We start from the raw sequence: 15,926 nt of genomic DNA on the forward strand, positions 1-15,926 counted from the left end.
AACTACAGTTATACTGCACTCTAACTAACTACAGTTATACTGCACTCTAACTAACTACAGTTATACTGCACTCTAACTAACTACAGTTATACTGCACTCTAACTAACTACAGTTATACTACAGTTATACTGCACTCTAACTAACTACAGTTATACTGCACTCTAACTAACTACAGTTATACTACCGTGTACTACAGTTATACTACAGTTATACTGCACTCTAACTAACTACAGTTATACTACAGTTATACTGCACTCTAACTAACTACAGTTATACTACAGTTATACTGCACTCTAACTAACTACAGTTATACTACAGTTATACTGCACTCTAACTAACTACAGTTATACTACAGTGTAGTACAGTTATACTACAGTTATACTGCACTCTAACTAACTACAGTTATACTACCGTGTACTACAGTTATACTACAGTGTACTAAAGTTGTACTGCACTCTAACTACAGTTATAGTACAGTGTACTGTGTTTATACTACAGTGTACTACAGTTATACTACAGTGCACTGCAGTTGTACTGCACTCTAACTACAGTTATACTACAGTGTACTGCAGTTGTACTGCACTCTAACTACAGTTATACTACAGTGTACTGCGTTTATACTACAGTGTACTACAGTTATACTACAGTGTACTGCAGTTGTACTGCACTCTAACTACAGTTATACTACAGTGTACTGCAGTTGTACTGCACTCTAACTACAGTTATACTACAGTGTACTGCGTTTATACTACAGTGTACTACAGTTATACTACAGTGCACTGCAGTTGTACTGCACTCTAACTACAGTTATACTACAGTGTACTGCAGTTGTACTGCACTCTAACTACAGTTATACTACAGTGTACTGCAGTTGTACTGCACTCTAACTACAGTTATACTACAGTGTACTGCGTTTATACTACAGTGTACTACAGTTATACTACAGTGTACTGCAGTTGTACTGCACTCTAACTACAGTTATACTACAGTGTACTGCAGTTGTACTGCACTCTAACTACTGTTATACTACAGTGTACTGCAGCTGTACTGCACTCTAACTACAGTTATACTACAGTGTACTGCGTTTATACTACAGTGTACTACAGTTATACTATAGTGTACTGCAGTTGTACTGCACTCTGTCTACAATATTTTTTCCGTAAGGGTATGTATATACCATACAAATTGTTGCCTAACAATAACAATGTTTACCGTTGGTAGTGGAATGTGTGTCTGTTCAACCTGCCCTCAATTTCGCAACACCACATGTGGCCTCGGTCCAAGTGTCCCAGAAATTCAACAACGACTTCTTTTGCAGTGTCAAACGATCTCTGGTCTGTGAAATATACTCCTTGATTTACAGAAAGAAGGACGTACAATCCAGACTGGTAGGAATATATTTACGCACTCATCAAAGTTCATCCACGGGGGTTTTTTTCTGCGTGTTTAATCTACAGCCGGGGCAGGACGAGTTGCGCGCCAGTAACAGACGTTAAGCGTAACATCAGTAAAACAACGTGTTTTTGTTGAATCCCTAACTCCTCGCGCCATTATTTTGTTGAACTTTGCCTTCATGTTAGGCTACTTATCTGACGCCATATGTGCCGGTTACATTTGAACGATAGAACCAACTGCTGCGCTGCTATGATAAGTGATAAGAGCCGTGAAACTGAACACAGTAACATACGGGAACTTGCAGTAGTTTATCATTCAAACAGATTGTTTTTTTTACATTTGAATTACAATGTTTCTGTTGACACTGACAGGCAAAACCTGCATAGCGGTGCGGTGCATATTGATGCGGTGCGGTGCATATTGATGCGGTGCGGTGCATATAGACGCGGTGCGGTGCATATTGATAGTGCATTGCATGGATTTTAAAGGATTTAACAATAGACTGCTTTGCTTTTTTAAAACTTATATATATCTTTTTTAGAGGGTAGATCAGCTTTAATATTGCAAATAGATAATGTAATTGTCTGCATCACTTCCAATCCCTGGTATATTTATTTGGTAAATATGTATATATATATATAGAAACACACATCTTTTTAAAATGTATTATCTTTTATTATTTCCCACAAACCCTACCACCCCTCCCCTGATTGGAGTAAACCCTACCACCCCTCCCCTGATTGGAGTAAACCCTACCACCCCTCCCCTGATTGGAGTAAACTAGCGAACAACAACACTTAGGCTTTAACTATATACATTTACGGGCACAATCTATTGTAAAATAGTTCTATTTTGACTGTTTTTAATCCTGGCCTTCCTCTATTTCAGATCCAGTTTGATTTCTATCTGCCATGTATATTTGTAACTGTGCTATTTCACAAAAGTTCTGAACCTAGATACATTTTACAGACACAGTATGTTTTACATTTGTTGTTATTAGTCCCAACCTTCAGCTCCATTCAACCCCTCCCATCTATTTCTAAACACCATCCAGTCCCATCCTTCAGCTCCATTCAACCCCTCCCATCTATCTCTTAACACCATCCAGTCCCATCCTTCAGCTCCATTCAACCCCTCCCATCTATCTCTCAACACCATCCAGTCCCATCCTTCAGCTCCATTCAACCCCTCCCATCTATCTCTTAACACCATCCAGTCCCATCCTTCAGCTCCATTCAACCCCTTCCATCTATCTATAAACACCATCCAGATTGTAAATTAAAGATACATTTTTTTTGCTAAAATAATAATTATATTATTGATTGATTGACTATAACTTTTCAGACCACCCAGTATTGTTATCTGCAGAGTTATCTCCAGGTAAATGTTGACTACAGATCCCCTAACAGCTGTGTTTATAGATGCTAGTCTAGACACCAGTCAGACTACAGATCCCCTAACAGCAGCTGTGTTTATAGATGCTAGTCTAGACACCAGTCAGACTACAGATCCCATAACAGCTGTGTTTATAGATGCTAGTCTAGACACCAGTCAGACTACAGATCCCATAACAGCTGTGTTTATAGATGCTAGTCTAGACACCAGTCAGACTACAGATCCCATAACAGCTGTGTTTATAGATGCTAGTCTAGACACCAGTCAGACTACAGATCCCATAACAGCAGCTGTGTTTATAGATGCTAGTCTAGACACCAGTCAGACTACAGATCCCATAACAGCTGTGTTTATAGATGCTAGTCTAGACACCAGTCAGACTACAGATCCCATAACAGCTGTGTTTATAGATGCTAGTCTAGACACCAGTCAGACTACAGATCCCATAACAGCTGTGTTTATAGATGCTAGCCTCTACACCAGTCAGACTACAGATCCCATAACAGCAGCTGTGTTTATAGATGCCAGTCTAGACACCAGTCAGACTACAGATCCCATAACAGCTGTGTTTATAGATGCTAGTCTAGACACCAGTCAGACTACAGATCCCATAACAGCAGCTGTGTTTATAGATGCTAGTCTAGACACCAGTCAGACTACAGATCCCATAACAGCAGCTGTGTTTATAGATGCTAGTCTAGACACCAGTCAGACTACAGATCCCATAACAGCTGTGTTTATAGATGCTAGTCTAGACACCAGTCAGACTACAGATCCCATAACAGCTGTGTTTATAGATGCTAGTCTAGACACCAGTCAGACTACAGATCCCATAACAGCTGTGTTTATAGATGCTAGCCTCTACACCAGTCAGACTACAGATCCCATAACAGCAGCTGTGTTTATAGATGCTAGTCTAGACACCAGTCAGACTACAGATCCCCTAACAGCTGTGTTTATAGATGCTAGTCTAGACACCAGTCAGACTACAGATCCCATAACAGCTGTGTTTATAGATGCTAGTCTAGACACCAGTCAGACTACAGATCCCATAACAGCAGCTGTGTTTATAGATGCTAGTCTAGACACCAGTCAGACTACAGATCCCATAACAGCTGTGTTTATAGATGCTAGTCTAGACACCAGTCAGACTACAGATCCCATAACAGCAGCTGTGTTTATAGATGCTAGTCTAGACACCAGTCAGACTACAGATCCCATAACAGCTGTGTTTATAGATGCTAGTCTAGACACCAGTCAGACTACAGATCCCATAACAGCAGCTGTGTTTATAGATGCCAGTCTAGACACCAGTCAGACTACAGATCCCCTAACAGCAGCTGTGTTTACAGATGCTAGTCTAGACACCAGTCAGACTACAGATCCCATAACAGCAGCTGTGTTTATAGATGCTAGTCTAGACATCAGTCAGATTACCGATCCCCTAACAGCTGTGTTTATAGATACTAGCCTCTACACCAGACTACAGATCCCATAACAGCAGCTGTGTTTATAGATGCTAGCCTCTACACCAGTCAGACTACAGATCCCCTAACAGCAGCTGTGTTTATAGATGCTAGTCTAGACACCAGTCAGACTACAGATCCCATAACAGCAGCTGTGTTTATAGATGCCAGTCTAGACACCAGTCAGACTACAGATCCCATAACAGCAGCTGTGTTTATAGATGCTAGTCTAGACACCAGTCAGACTACAGATCCCATAACAGCAGCTGTGTTTATAGATGCTAGCCTCTACACCAGCCAGACTACAGATACTATCACATTCATTGCTATGTGTCAGTCTGTGAATCAGACGGTGTTGTCTGTCTGTCACGGCCGTCCTCCTCTTCATCTGAAGAGGAGAGGCGAAAAGGATCAGAGGACCAATATGCGGCGTGGTAAGTGTCCATGGCAAATCTTTAATCAAGAAAGACTGAACACTATACAAACGAGTAACAAAAACAATAAACCAAATTCGACCGTGAAGCTACAAATGAGACCTGTGCTGAAACAAGCCATCAACATAGACAATCACCCACAAACAAACAGTGCAACCCAGGCTACCTAAGTATGATTCTCAATCAGAGGCAACTAATGACACCTGCCTCTGATTGAGAACCATACTGGGCCGAAACATAGAAATACCCCAAAACATAGAAAAACAAACATAGACTGCCCACCCCAACTCACGCCCTGACCATACTAAATAACGACAAAACAAAGGAAATAAAGGTCAGAACGTGACACTGTCTGGACCCAGCGTGTTGGCGGTTTCATTGGAATTGAATACATGATCAGTATGCACGATGACTCCTGTAGATATTGGTGCGCACCGTTCATGCCGTCTTTATGAAGAGCAAAAAGTCCCAATGCTGTTTACAGTGTCTCTCGTTGGTCGTAGCAGAGTGACACCAAGATGAAGGAAACGCCATCGTTGATAGACAGCGAGGTGTTCCTGGCCTTCTCTACCTACGCCACTGTCGTCGTCCTCAAGATGATGCTGATGTCTCCTATGACTGGATACTTCCGCTTCACGAGAAAGGTACACAAACCTAGAGTTTAAGTTTATGTTGTTCTGCTCTGTTTTCCAGCGAGACTCGAACCGAACAGCCATGGCAGAGCTAACTCATATGATAGACAGCGAGGTGTTCCTGGCCTTCTCTACCTACGCCACTGTCGTCGTCCTCAAGATGATGCTGATGTCTCCTATGACTGCATACTTCCGCTTCACGAGAAAGGTATGGGAATGTGGTCATCTCCCTCCACAGTGTTATATAGCCTGTAAGTGAACTCTATGGTGTAAACTTGTCTCTGCCTCCACAGTGTTATATAGCCTGTAAGTGAACTCTATGGTGTAAACTTGTCTCTGACTCCACAGTGTTTTATAGCCTGTAAGTGAACTCTATGGTGTAAACTTGTCTCTGCCTCCACAGTGTTATATAGCCTGTAAGTGAACTCTATGGTGTAAACTTGTCTCTCCCTCCACAGTGTTTTGCCAACATGGAAGACACAGGGATGGCTAAGACTCCAGAGGACAAGAAGAGGATGCTGAGAGTTGACCCGGATGTGGAACGTGTGAGAAGGTAGGCCCACCCTTATAGAGGCCCCCCTAGACTTATAGAGCCCGCCTTAGACTTATAGAGCCCCCCCTAGACTTATAGAGGGCCCCCTAGACAATATAGAGCCCCCTAGACTTATAGAGCCCCCCTAGACAATATAGAGCCCCCCCTAGACTTATAGAGGCCCCCCTAGATGTATAGAGCCCCCCTAGACTTATAGAGGCCCCTAGACTTATAGAGGCTTGCAAGTTCAAATCCCCAAGCTGACAAGGTCGTTCTGCCCCTGAACAGACTGTTCCTAGGACGTCATTGAAAATAAGAATTTGTTCTTAACTGACTTTCCTAGTTAAAATGTTCTAAAAAAAGAGCTTTCCAAAAGTTGTGGGAAGGCATCGTTGTGAAATACTGGAGCATGGGCCATTTGGTGGGAAGGCATCGTTGTGAAATACTGGAGCATGGACCATTTGGATTCCCAGTTACATTGTTTTTCAATTTTGTACCAAATAGAGATTGTGAGTAGTTTACATTGTTTAAAGGATATGTCAGTGGAGACCACCTCTTCCAGGGTAATAGGACACCATATTATATTGGTTAAGGGATATCAGTGGAGACCACCTCTTCCAGGGTAATAGGACACCATATTATATTGGTTAAGGGATATCAGTGGAGACCACCTCTTCCAGGGTAATAGGAGACACCATATTAGAACCTCTCTCTCTCTCATTCCCCAGATGATCTGAACTCTCTCTCTCTCTCATTCCCCAGATGATCTGAACTCTCTCTCTCATTCCCCAGATGATCTGAACTCTCTCTCTCTCATTCCCCAGATGATCTGAACTCTCTCTCTATCTCTCTCTCTCATTCCCAAGATAATCTGAACTCTCTTTCTCATTCCCCAGATGATCTGAACTCTCTCTCTCATTCCCCAGATAATCTGATCTCTCTCTCTCATTCCCCAGACGATCTGAACTCTCTCTCTCTCTCTCTCTCATTCCCCAGATGATCTGAACTCTCTCTCTCTCTCATTCCCCAGATGATCTGAACTCTCTCTCTCTCATTCCCCAGATGCCACCAGAACGACCTGGAGAACATCATTCCGTTCGTAGTGATTGGTCTGCTGTATACCCTGACGGGGCCAGACCTCTCCACTGCTCTGCTCCACTTCCGGGTGTTTGTTGGTTCCAGGCTCTTCCACACGGTGGCCTACGTCCTCCCCCTGCCCCAGCCCAGCAGAGGTCTAGCTTGGATGGTTGGCATGGGCGCTACCTTCTCCATGGCATACAGAGTGCTAAGCTCAACGCATCTCTGAAGAGGCGATCAATCAATTAATAATTAATCAGATTGATTGATTCAAAGTTTTCAGATGGCCTAAAATAGTCCTCGGGACACTCTACCTCTGAGGAGACACTCACACATTTATTAGACCTGGGTCAAATAGGCTACATAATGTTAAATACGTTTGAGAGTGCTTGATTGTACTTGGAGTTTGCACTTCTGGGACGATTCTATTGGTTCTGTTGTATCAGGCAGACTAACTATACATTCTCTGCACGTTTTGTTTTTAACTCACCACTGAATTTGATCTGTGCAACAAAAAAAAAAGTATTAATATCAGCAAAAAATAATTAAACTAAACGTAGGGCTCGATTCAATCTATTTCACGGAAGGTCAGTGCTAGCGCGCAGTAGACATTAAACGGCAACGTTCTCGCGGAAACTCCATTCAAGGTAAACGCTGCATACATTCGGAAACTCCATTCAAGGTAAACGCTGCATACATTCGGAAACTCCATTTAACATTTCAAGTGCGCTAGAGCGCGGACTTTAGGCGATACGGATTGAATGGAGCCCTGAACTAAAATCAAGTGTAGTTCAGTATCCGATACCGCATGTAATCTGGCTATTTTTACCCACATCAAATCACCAGTTTATTCGTCGCGTACACAGATTTGCAGATGTTATCGCATGTGCTGTAAAATGATAGTGTTGCTAGGTCCAATAGTGCAGTCATACCGAGCAATGCATTAAAAATAAATAAAACATACACACATGACCCGGTCTGTCTGGTTGTCTGACACACAGCCCTACAGACCCGGTCTGTCTGGTTGTCTGACACACAGCCCTACAGACCCGGTCTGTCTGGTTGTCTGACACACAGCCCTACAGACCCGGTCTGTCTGGTTGTCTGACACACAGCCCTACAGACCCGGTCTGTCTGGTTGTCTGACACACAGCCCTACAGACCCGGTCTGTCTGGTTGTCTGACTGACTGCAAACACCTATTTTATATCTTAGACATTTTTTTTGCATCTGATGTGATAATCTAATGTTTATAAATTATTAAATTCGGGTTTTGGGAATTAAAGTTGAATTAAAAATGTGTGTGGCGGGGATTATTGTTTGATTTTAATTGAAATAGGGCCTTTGAAGTAGGCTACAAATACCAGAGATATTTTGCTAATTGGCTAATGAATATGACCTTATACTTGATCTAATTCTGTATCTTTTTAAATTCTGTATATGGTTTTAGATCTACATATGATATGATATGTTTACTAGGCCACGTATCTGTAATGCTACTGATTGGTTTGCTTTGTTCGTTCCATTTTCTAAGCCAATCAGGGATTGTCCCTTTTTTAATGCTTTCCACCTGTAAATAAACGAACGATCTCTAGAACGACATGTCTCGTGGTGTTTGTTTGTAGAACGAATATACATAGATGTTGTAGATGAAAATGTGTTCATCGGACAATGAAACGGTAGCATAAAAAAAGCCATCGGAGGAAGTGGACGCATTTTTTTGGTAGAACCGCAGATCTGGCGGAAGTCCAAATATTCGCCCCCCTTTTTTCTTCTTCTGAAACTGCCTGAACAAACCGCCCACAACGGCGCAGTCTAACAGGCTGGTACTTTTCCCTGGCTCCGAGTCAAAACCAAAGACGAAGTTTCTTGAAAAGGTATGAAACTATTCGCTCTGCTCAAAATAAACTATGCGAACGCCGTCAGCGGATATTATTGTAGCGTGTGTGTAGATCAATTAAAATGTAACCGGTACAATAGTTACATTTGTATCGTTTTTTGAATTTTTTAAAAATGAGGCTATTTTGCGTAATGTGTGTAGACTATGTAAATGCGCAAACGCTGTGGCTGCACGTACCCAGCGCTGCACAGGTTATAACGTGTGTATGGGAGACATTGTGTCACAAAACAATGCATGCATTTAATTCATCATAGTATGCACGAGGAAAGTACAACCTTTCTGTTGGGGGTAAATTGTATCTGTGTGTAAACTACCCTAGAAACAGTAAACATTACAACGACTAGAAACAAAGTGTTGGGTTTTGCCATGGAACACTCCTCTCCCAAGATTATGCAATAGCACCCCATTAAAAATAACACAAATAAGAGTTGTCGTAAATCAATAAATATCTATATGCATTAGGTTTATTAATGTGTTATTACCATTAGATCAATGATCAATTACGTATTTTATTTTTTTATTTTTTATGAAACATTTTTTTTTAAAAGTTGAAATGTAAAACCCCCTTTTCAAATCCACTTGAAGTTCAATCAAACCTAAACCGCGTGATCGCTAAGTTTATGTTGTTCTGCTCTGTTTTCCAGCGAGACTCGAACCGAACAGCCATGGCAGAGCTAACTCATATGATAGACAGCGAGGTGTTCCTGGCCTTCTCTACCTACGCCACTATCGTCGTCCTCAAGATGATGCTGATGTCTCCTATGACTGGATACTTCCGCATCACGAGAAAGGTACACAAACCTAGAGTTTGACCTTGTTTTCCCTTCATTTGACTGCAGTGGGCTAAATCAGGGTCTCACAGAGTGATTATTGGTAGTCTTAAACAAATCTACTTTGTAATATAAGTATACTACCTCACACACATGTTTTTACCTCACACACGTGTTTTTTAAATGTATGTTTATTTCACCTTTATTTAACCAGGTAGGCTAGTTGAGAACAAGTTCTCATTTACATCTGTGACCTGGCCAAGATAAAGCAAAACAGTTCGACACAAACAACAACACAGAGTTACACATGGAATAAACAAAACATACAGTCAATAATACAGTAGAACAAGTCTATGTACAGTGAGTGCAAATGAGGTAAGATAAGGGAGTTAAGGAAATAAATAGGCCATGGTGGCGAAGTAATTACAATATAGCAATTAAACACTGGAATGGTAGATGTGCAGAAGATGAATGTGCAAGTAGAGATACTGGGGTGTAAAGGAGCAAGATAAATAAATAAATACAGTATGGGGATGAGGTAGATAGATGGGCTGTTTAAAGATGGGCTATGTACAGGTGCAGTGATCTGTGAACTGCTCTGACAGCTGGTGCTTAAAGCTAGTGAGGGAGATGTGAGTCTCCAGCTTCAGAGATTTTTGCAGTTCATTCCAGTCATTGGCAGCAGAGAACTGTAAGGAAAGATGACCAAAGGGCTTTGGGGGTGACCAGAGAGATATACCTGCTGGAGCGCGTGCTACGAGTGGTTGCTGCTATGGTGACCAGTGAGATATACCTGCTGGAGCGCGTGCTACGAGCGGTTGCTGCTATGGTGACCAGTGAGATATACCTGCTGGAGCGCGTGCTACGAGTGGTTGCTGCGATGGTGACCAGTGAGCTGAGATAAGTCGTGGATTTACCTAGCAGAGACTTGTAGATGACCTGTAGCCAGTGGGTTTGGCGACGAGTATGAAGCGAGGGCCAACCAATGAGAGCATACAGGTCGCAGTGGTGGGTAGTATATGGGGCTTTGGTGACAAAACGGATGGCACTGTGATAGACTGCATCCAATTTGTTGAGTAGGGTATTGGAGGCTATTTTGTAAATGACATCACTGAAGTCGAGGATCGGTAGGGGGGTCAGTTTTATGTGTGTATGTTTGGCAGCATGGGTGAAGGATGCTTTGTTGCGATATAGGAAGCCAATTCTAGATTTAATTTTGGATTGGAGATGTTTGATGTGATTCTGGAAGGAGAGTTTACAGTCTAGCCAGACACCTAGGTATTTGTAGTTGTCCACATATTCTAAGTCCGAACCGTCCAGAGTAGTGATGTTGGACGGGCGGGCGGGCAGGTGCAGGCAGCGATCGGTTGAAGAGCATGCATTTAGTTTTACTTGCATTTAAGAGCAGTTGGAGACCACGGAAGGAGAGTTGTATGGCATTGAAGCCCATCTGGAGGTTAGTTAACACAGTGTCCAAGGAGGGGCCAGAGGTATACAGAATGGTGTCGTCTGATCATTGATGTATACAGAGAAGAGAGTCGGCCCGAGAATTGAACCCTGTGGCACACCCATAGAGACTGCCAGAGGTCCGGACAACAGGCCCTCCGATTTGACACACTGAACTCTATCAGAGAAGTAGTTGGTAAACCAGGTGAGGCAATCATTTGAGAAACCAAGGCTGTCGAGTCTGCCAATAAGAATGTGGTGATTGACAGAGTCGAAAGCCTTGGCCAAGTCGATGAATACGTCTGCACAGTAATGTCTCTTATCGCTGGCGGTTATGATGTCATTTAGGACCTTGAGCGTGGCTGAGGTGCACCCATGACCAGCTCTGAAACCAGATTGCATAGCGGAGAAGGTACGGTGGGATTCGAAATGGTCGGTAATCTGTTTTGTTAACTTGGCTTTCAAAGACCTTTAGAAAGACAGGGTAAGATAGAAGACACCTGTTCCATGTCAGATATATAGTGGACATGTATTGCATTTTGAGTCTGTTTCCCAATATTACACTTAAGGTACATCACAGAAGACTGAAATATAAATAAACAGACGATTTTTGTCTGTTTAAAAAATCTTCATGAATTATGAAATTATGAAAAATATGAATAACATTCCTCCCATGAGGCTGAAGAGGGTGATTTAGGTCAATGACTGCAGGAAAGGGCTACTAACCAAACACTTTGAAAATGATTATAATTAAAAATGAAAACATAATTCCAAGTGAATTTAAATGCGATTTCATGAATGGAATATAGAACAGAGGTAAGAAGTGTGTTGAATCCCGGCCGCATCACATCAGGCCCCGTCACATCAGGCCCCATCACATCAGGCCCCATCACATCAGGCCCCATCACATCTGGTCCCATCACATCTGGTCCCATCACATCTGGTCCCATCACATCAGGCCCCATCACATCAGGCCCCATCACATCAGGCCCCATCACATCCGGCTGCATCACATCAGGCCCCATCACATCCGGCTGCATCACATCAGGCCCCATCACATCCGGCTGCATCACATCAGGCCCCATCACATCAGGCCCCATAACATCAGGCCCCATCACATCAGGCCCCATCACATCAGGCCCCATCACATCCGGCTGCATCACATCAGGCCCCATCACATCCGGCTGCATCACATCAGGCCCCATCCCATCAGGCCCCATCACATCCGACTGCATCACATCAGGCTGCATCACATCAGGCCCCATCACATCCGGCTGCATCACATCAGGCCCCATCACATCCGGCTGCATCACATCAGGCCCCATCACATCCGGCTGCATCACATCAGGCCCCATCACATCTGGTCCCATCACATCAGGCCCCATCACATCAGGCCCCATCACATCCGGCTGCATCACATCAGGCCCCATCACATCCGGCTGCATCACATCAGGCCCCATCACATCCGGCTGCATCACATCAGGCCCCATCACATCAGGCCCCATCACATCCGGCTGCATCACATCAGGCCCCATCACATCAGGCCCCATAACATCAGGCCCCATCACATCAGGCCCCATCACATCAGGCCCCATCACATCCGGCTGCATCACATCAGGCCCCATCACATCCGGCTGCATCACATCAGGCCCCATCACATCAGGCCCCATCACATCAGGCCCCATCCCATCAGGCCCCATCACATCCGACTGCATCACATCAGGCTGCATCACATCAGGCCCCATCACATCAGGCCCCATCACATCAGGCCCCATCACATCCGGCTGCATCACATCAGGCCCCATCACATCAGGCTGCATCACATCAGGCCCCATCACATCCGGCTGCATCACATCAGGCCCCATCACATCAGGCCCCATCACATCCGGCCCCATCACATCCGGCCCCATCACATCCGGCCCCATCACATCAGGCCCCATCACATCAGGCCCTATCACATCAAGCCACATCACATCAGGCCACATCACATCAGGCCCTGATCAGGAGCCCCATTTGGGGCGGCGTACAATTGGCCCCAGCGCCGTCCGGGTTTGACCTGTCACGTCCTGACCTTACTTCCTTTTTTATGTCTCGGTTTTAGTTTGGTCAGGGCGTGAGTTGGGGTGGTCAGGGCGTGAGTTGGGGTGGTCAGGGCGTGAGTTGGGGTGGTCAGGGCGTGAGTTGGGGTGGTCAGGGCGTGAGTGGGGTGGTCAGGGCGTGAGTGGGGTGGTCAGGGCGTGAGTGGGGGTGGTCAGGGCGTGAGTTGGGGTGGTCAGGGCGTGAGTTGGGGTGGTCAGGGCGTGAGTCGGGGTGGGCATTCTATGTTTTGTAGTCTATGTTTTGTATTTCTATGTGTTCGGCCTGGTATGGTTCCCAATCAGAGGCAGCTGTCAATCGTTGTCTCTGATTGAGAACCATACTTAGGCAGCCTGTTTTCCCACTGTTAGTTGTGGGTGGTTGTTTTCTGTCTTTGAGTGTCCTGCACCAGACAGAACTGTTCCGGTTGTTTCCGACTTGTTGTTTTTGTTGTTGTTCTGGTGTTCAGTTTCTTTATTCAATCTACCATGAACACGTGCCACGCTGCACCTTGGTCCTCTTCACCTTCTTCCACCTTCTTCCACCTTCTTCCAACCGTTACATGACCGTCATTGTAAATACGAATTTGTTCTTAAATGACTTGCCTAGTTAAATAAAAGGTTAAATAAAAAATAATAAATCCAGGCTGTATCACAACCGGCCGTGATTGGGAGTCCCATAGGGGCGGCGCTCAATTGGCCCAGCGTCGTCCGGGTTTGGCCCGGGGTAGGCCGTCATTGTAAATACGAATTTGTTCTTTGCTGACTTGCCTAGTTAAATACAGGATACGTAATGAATGAACCTTGACCCTCCCTGGCTTAACAGAGCCGAGGTGGAAATTGAACGAGATAAAACATGTCCCTCCTTGCTTCCACCTCCCTCCAGGCATTTGCTAACCAGGAGGACACCAGTCTGGCCTCCTCTACGGAGGACAAGAAGAAGCTGGTCAGGGTGGATCCTGATGTGGAGAGAGTACGAAGGTATCCCCGTAGAAATATAATTGAAGCATATCTTTCTGGTTCACGCTGACGTACAGCTGCTGTAACCATGACTGGAAAGAGATGGTAGAAATCCTGTTTTTAATAGAATTAATTTAGACGTTTTAGTTTTCCAAATATTTTGATATACTGATCTGAACTCTGTCTCTCTCATTCGCCAGATGATCTGAACTCTCTCTCTCTCATTCCCCAGATGATCTGAACTCTCTCTCTCTCTCATTCCCCAGATGATCTGAACTCTCTCTCTCTCTCATTCCCTAGATAATCTGAACTCTCTCTCTCTCTCATTCCCTAGATAATCTGAACTCTCTCTCTCTCATTCCCCAGATAATCTGAACTCTGTCTCTCTCATTCCCTAGATAATCTGAACTCTCTCTCTCTCATTCCCCAGATAATCTGAACTCTCTCTCTATCATTCCCCAGATGATCTGAACTCTCTCTCTCTCATTCCCTAGATAATCTGAACTCTCTCTCTCTCATTCCCCAGATAATCTGAACTCTCTCTCTCTCATTCCCCAGATGATCTGAACTCTCTCTCTCTTTCTCTCATTTCCCAGATAATCTGAACTCTCTCTCTCATTCCCTAGATAATCTGAACTCTCTCTCTCTCATTCCCCAGATAATCTGAACTCTCTCTCTATCATTCCCCAGATGATCTGAACTCTCTCTCTCTCATTCCCTAGATAATCTGAAGTCTCTCTCTCTCATTCCCCAGATAATCTGAACTCTCTCTCTCTCATTCCCCAGATGATCTGAACTCTCTCTCTCTTTCTCTCATTTCCCAGATAATCTGAACTCTCTCTCTCTCATTCCCTAGATATTCTGAACTCTCTCTCTCGCTCTCTCTCTCATTCCCCAGACAATTTGAACTCTCTCTCTGTCATTCCCCAGATAATCTGAACTCTCTCTCTCTCTGAACTCTCTCTCTCTCTGATTCCCCAGATAATCTGAACTCTCTCTCTCTCATTCCCCAGATGATCTGAACTCTCTCTCTCATTCCCCAGATAATCTGAACTCTCTCTCTCTCTCTCTCTCTCTCATTCCCCAGATAATCTGAACTCTCTCTCTCTCTCTCTCATTCCCCAGATGATCTGAACTCTCTCTCTCTCATTCCCCAGATAATCTGAACTATCTCTCTCTCATTCCCCAGATGCCACCAGAACGACCTGGAGAACATCATCCCGTTCGTAGTGATTGGTCTGCTGTATACCCTGACGGGGCCCGACCTCTCCACTGCTCTGCTCCACTTCCGGGTGTTTGTTGGTTCCAGGCTCTTCCACACGGTGGCCTACGTCCTCCCCCTGCCCCAACCCAGCAGAGCTGTGGCCTTCCTCATCGGACTGGTCACCACCAGCTCTATGGCCTCTAGGGTTCTGATTACTGCGCTTTATCTGTAGAGGCCTGAGGGGACACACACACACACACACACACACACACACACACACACACACACACACACACACACACACACACACACACACACACACACACACACACACACCACTACAAGGGCCTTGTCTTTGAGGGTCTCCATTGAATGTGCTTGAGGAGGATACATTTACGTTTATCAAAGTTGTTCCTTCTGTGTCTCTGATAGGATTATAACATGCTGTTACTGCAGTACATATCAGAATGTTACTGCAGTACATATCAGAATGTTACTGCAGTACATATCAGAATGTTACTGACAGTACATATCAGAATGTTACTGCAGTACATATCAGAATGTTACTGCTGTACATATCAGAATGTTACTGCAGTACATATCAGAATGTTACTGCAGTACATATCAGAATGTTACTGCAG

General features: G+C 44.3%; 2 protein-coding genes across 7 annotated transcripts; both read left to right on the forward strand.

Annotated features, from left to right (window-relative positions):
• The first annotated feature begins 1,233 nt into the window (after positions 1 to 1,233).
• On the forward strand, positions 1,234 to 8,524 carry LOC118942842 (microsomal glutathione S-transferase 1-like). Of its 5 annotated transcripts, none has more exons than XM_036956690.1 (4): positions 1,234 to 1,388; positions 5,384 to 5,530; positions 5,781 to 5,875; positions 6,917 to 8,524. In XM_036956690.1, exons 2-4 carry the CDS (start codon positions 5,405 to 5,407, stop codon positions 7,158 to 7,160), a joined length of 465 nt encoding a protein of 154 aa, XP_036812585.1. In that variant the 5' UTR covers positions 1,234 to 1,388; positions 5,384 to 5,404; the 3' UTR covers positions 7,161 to 8,524. The 5 variants fall into 5 exon arrangements, with proteins under 5 accessions (XP_036812585.1, XP_036812586.1, XP_036812584.1 ...); XM_036956691.1 differs by lacking the exon at positions 5,384 to 5,530 and adding an exon at positions 5,197 to 5,334 and having other exon boundaries at positions 1,282 to 1,503; XM_036956689.1 differs by having other exon boundaries at positions 1,290 to 1,503.
• A 133-nt stretch (positions 8,525 to 8,657) lies between these two features.
• LOC110527635 (microsomal glutathione S-transferase 1) lies at positions 8,658 to 15,673 on the forward strand. 2 transcript variants are annotated; one of them, XM_036956688.1, is made up of 5 exons: positions 8,658 to 8,807; positions 9,475 to 9,621; positions 14,008 to 14,102; positions 15,271 to 15,529; positions 15,592 to 15,673. In XM_036956688.1, the coding sequence occupies exons 2-4, from the start codon at positions 9,496 to 9,498 to the stop codon at positions 15,515 to 15,517; spliced, it is 468 nt and encodes a 155-aa protein (XP_036812583.1). In that variant the 5' UTR covers positions 8,658 to 8,807; positions 9,475 to 9,495; the 3' UTR covers positions 15,518 to 15,529; positions 15,592 to 15,673. The 2 variants fall into 2 exon arrangements, with proteins under 2 accessions (XP_036812583.1, XP_036812582.1); XM_036956687.1 differs by having other exon boundaries at positions 15,271 to 15,673.
• Positions 15,674 to 15,926: the final 253 nt, after the last annotated feature.

The sequence above is a fragment of the Oncorhynchus mykiss genome, chromosome 21 (assembly GCF_013265735.2).
Source record: "Oncorhynchus mykiss isolate Arlee chromosome 21, USDA_OmykA_1.1, whole genome shotgun sequence".
In the NCBI taxonomy this organism is placed as follows: Eukaryota; Metazoa; Chordata; class Actinopteri; order Salmoniformes; family Salmonidae; genus Oncorhynchus; species Oncorhynchus mykiss.

Bases quoted from the DNA above. Each gene is read 5' to 3' on its own strand.
- LOC118942842 (XM_036956690.1), top strand. From the start codon at position 5,405: ATGGCAGAGCTAACTCATATGATAGACAGCGAGGTGTTCCTGGCCTTC. The intron at 5,531-5,780 runs GTATGGGAATGT...CTCCCTCCACAG, and splicing joins ACTTCCGCTTCACGAGAAAG to TGTTTTGCCAACATGGAAGA. The intron at 5,876-6,916 runs GTAGGCCCACCC...CTCATTCCCCAG, and splicing joins GATGTGGAACGTGTGAGAAG to ATGCCACCAGAACGACCTGG.
- LOC110527635 (XM_036956687.1), top strand. From the start codon at position 9,496: ATGGCAGAGCTAACTCATATGATAGACAGCGAGGTGTTCCTGGCCTTC. The intron at 9,622-14,007 runs GTACACAAACCT...ACCTCCCTCCAG, and splicing joins ACTTCCGCATCACGAGAAAG to GCATTTGCTAACCAGGAGGA. The intron at 14,103-15,270 runs GTATCCCCGTAG...CTCATTCCCCAG, and splicing joins GATGTGGAGAGAGTACGAAG to ATGCCACCAGAACGACCTGG.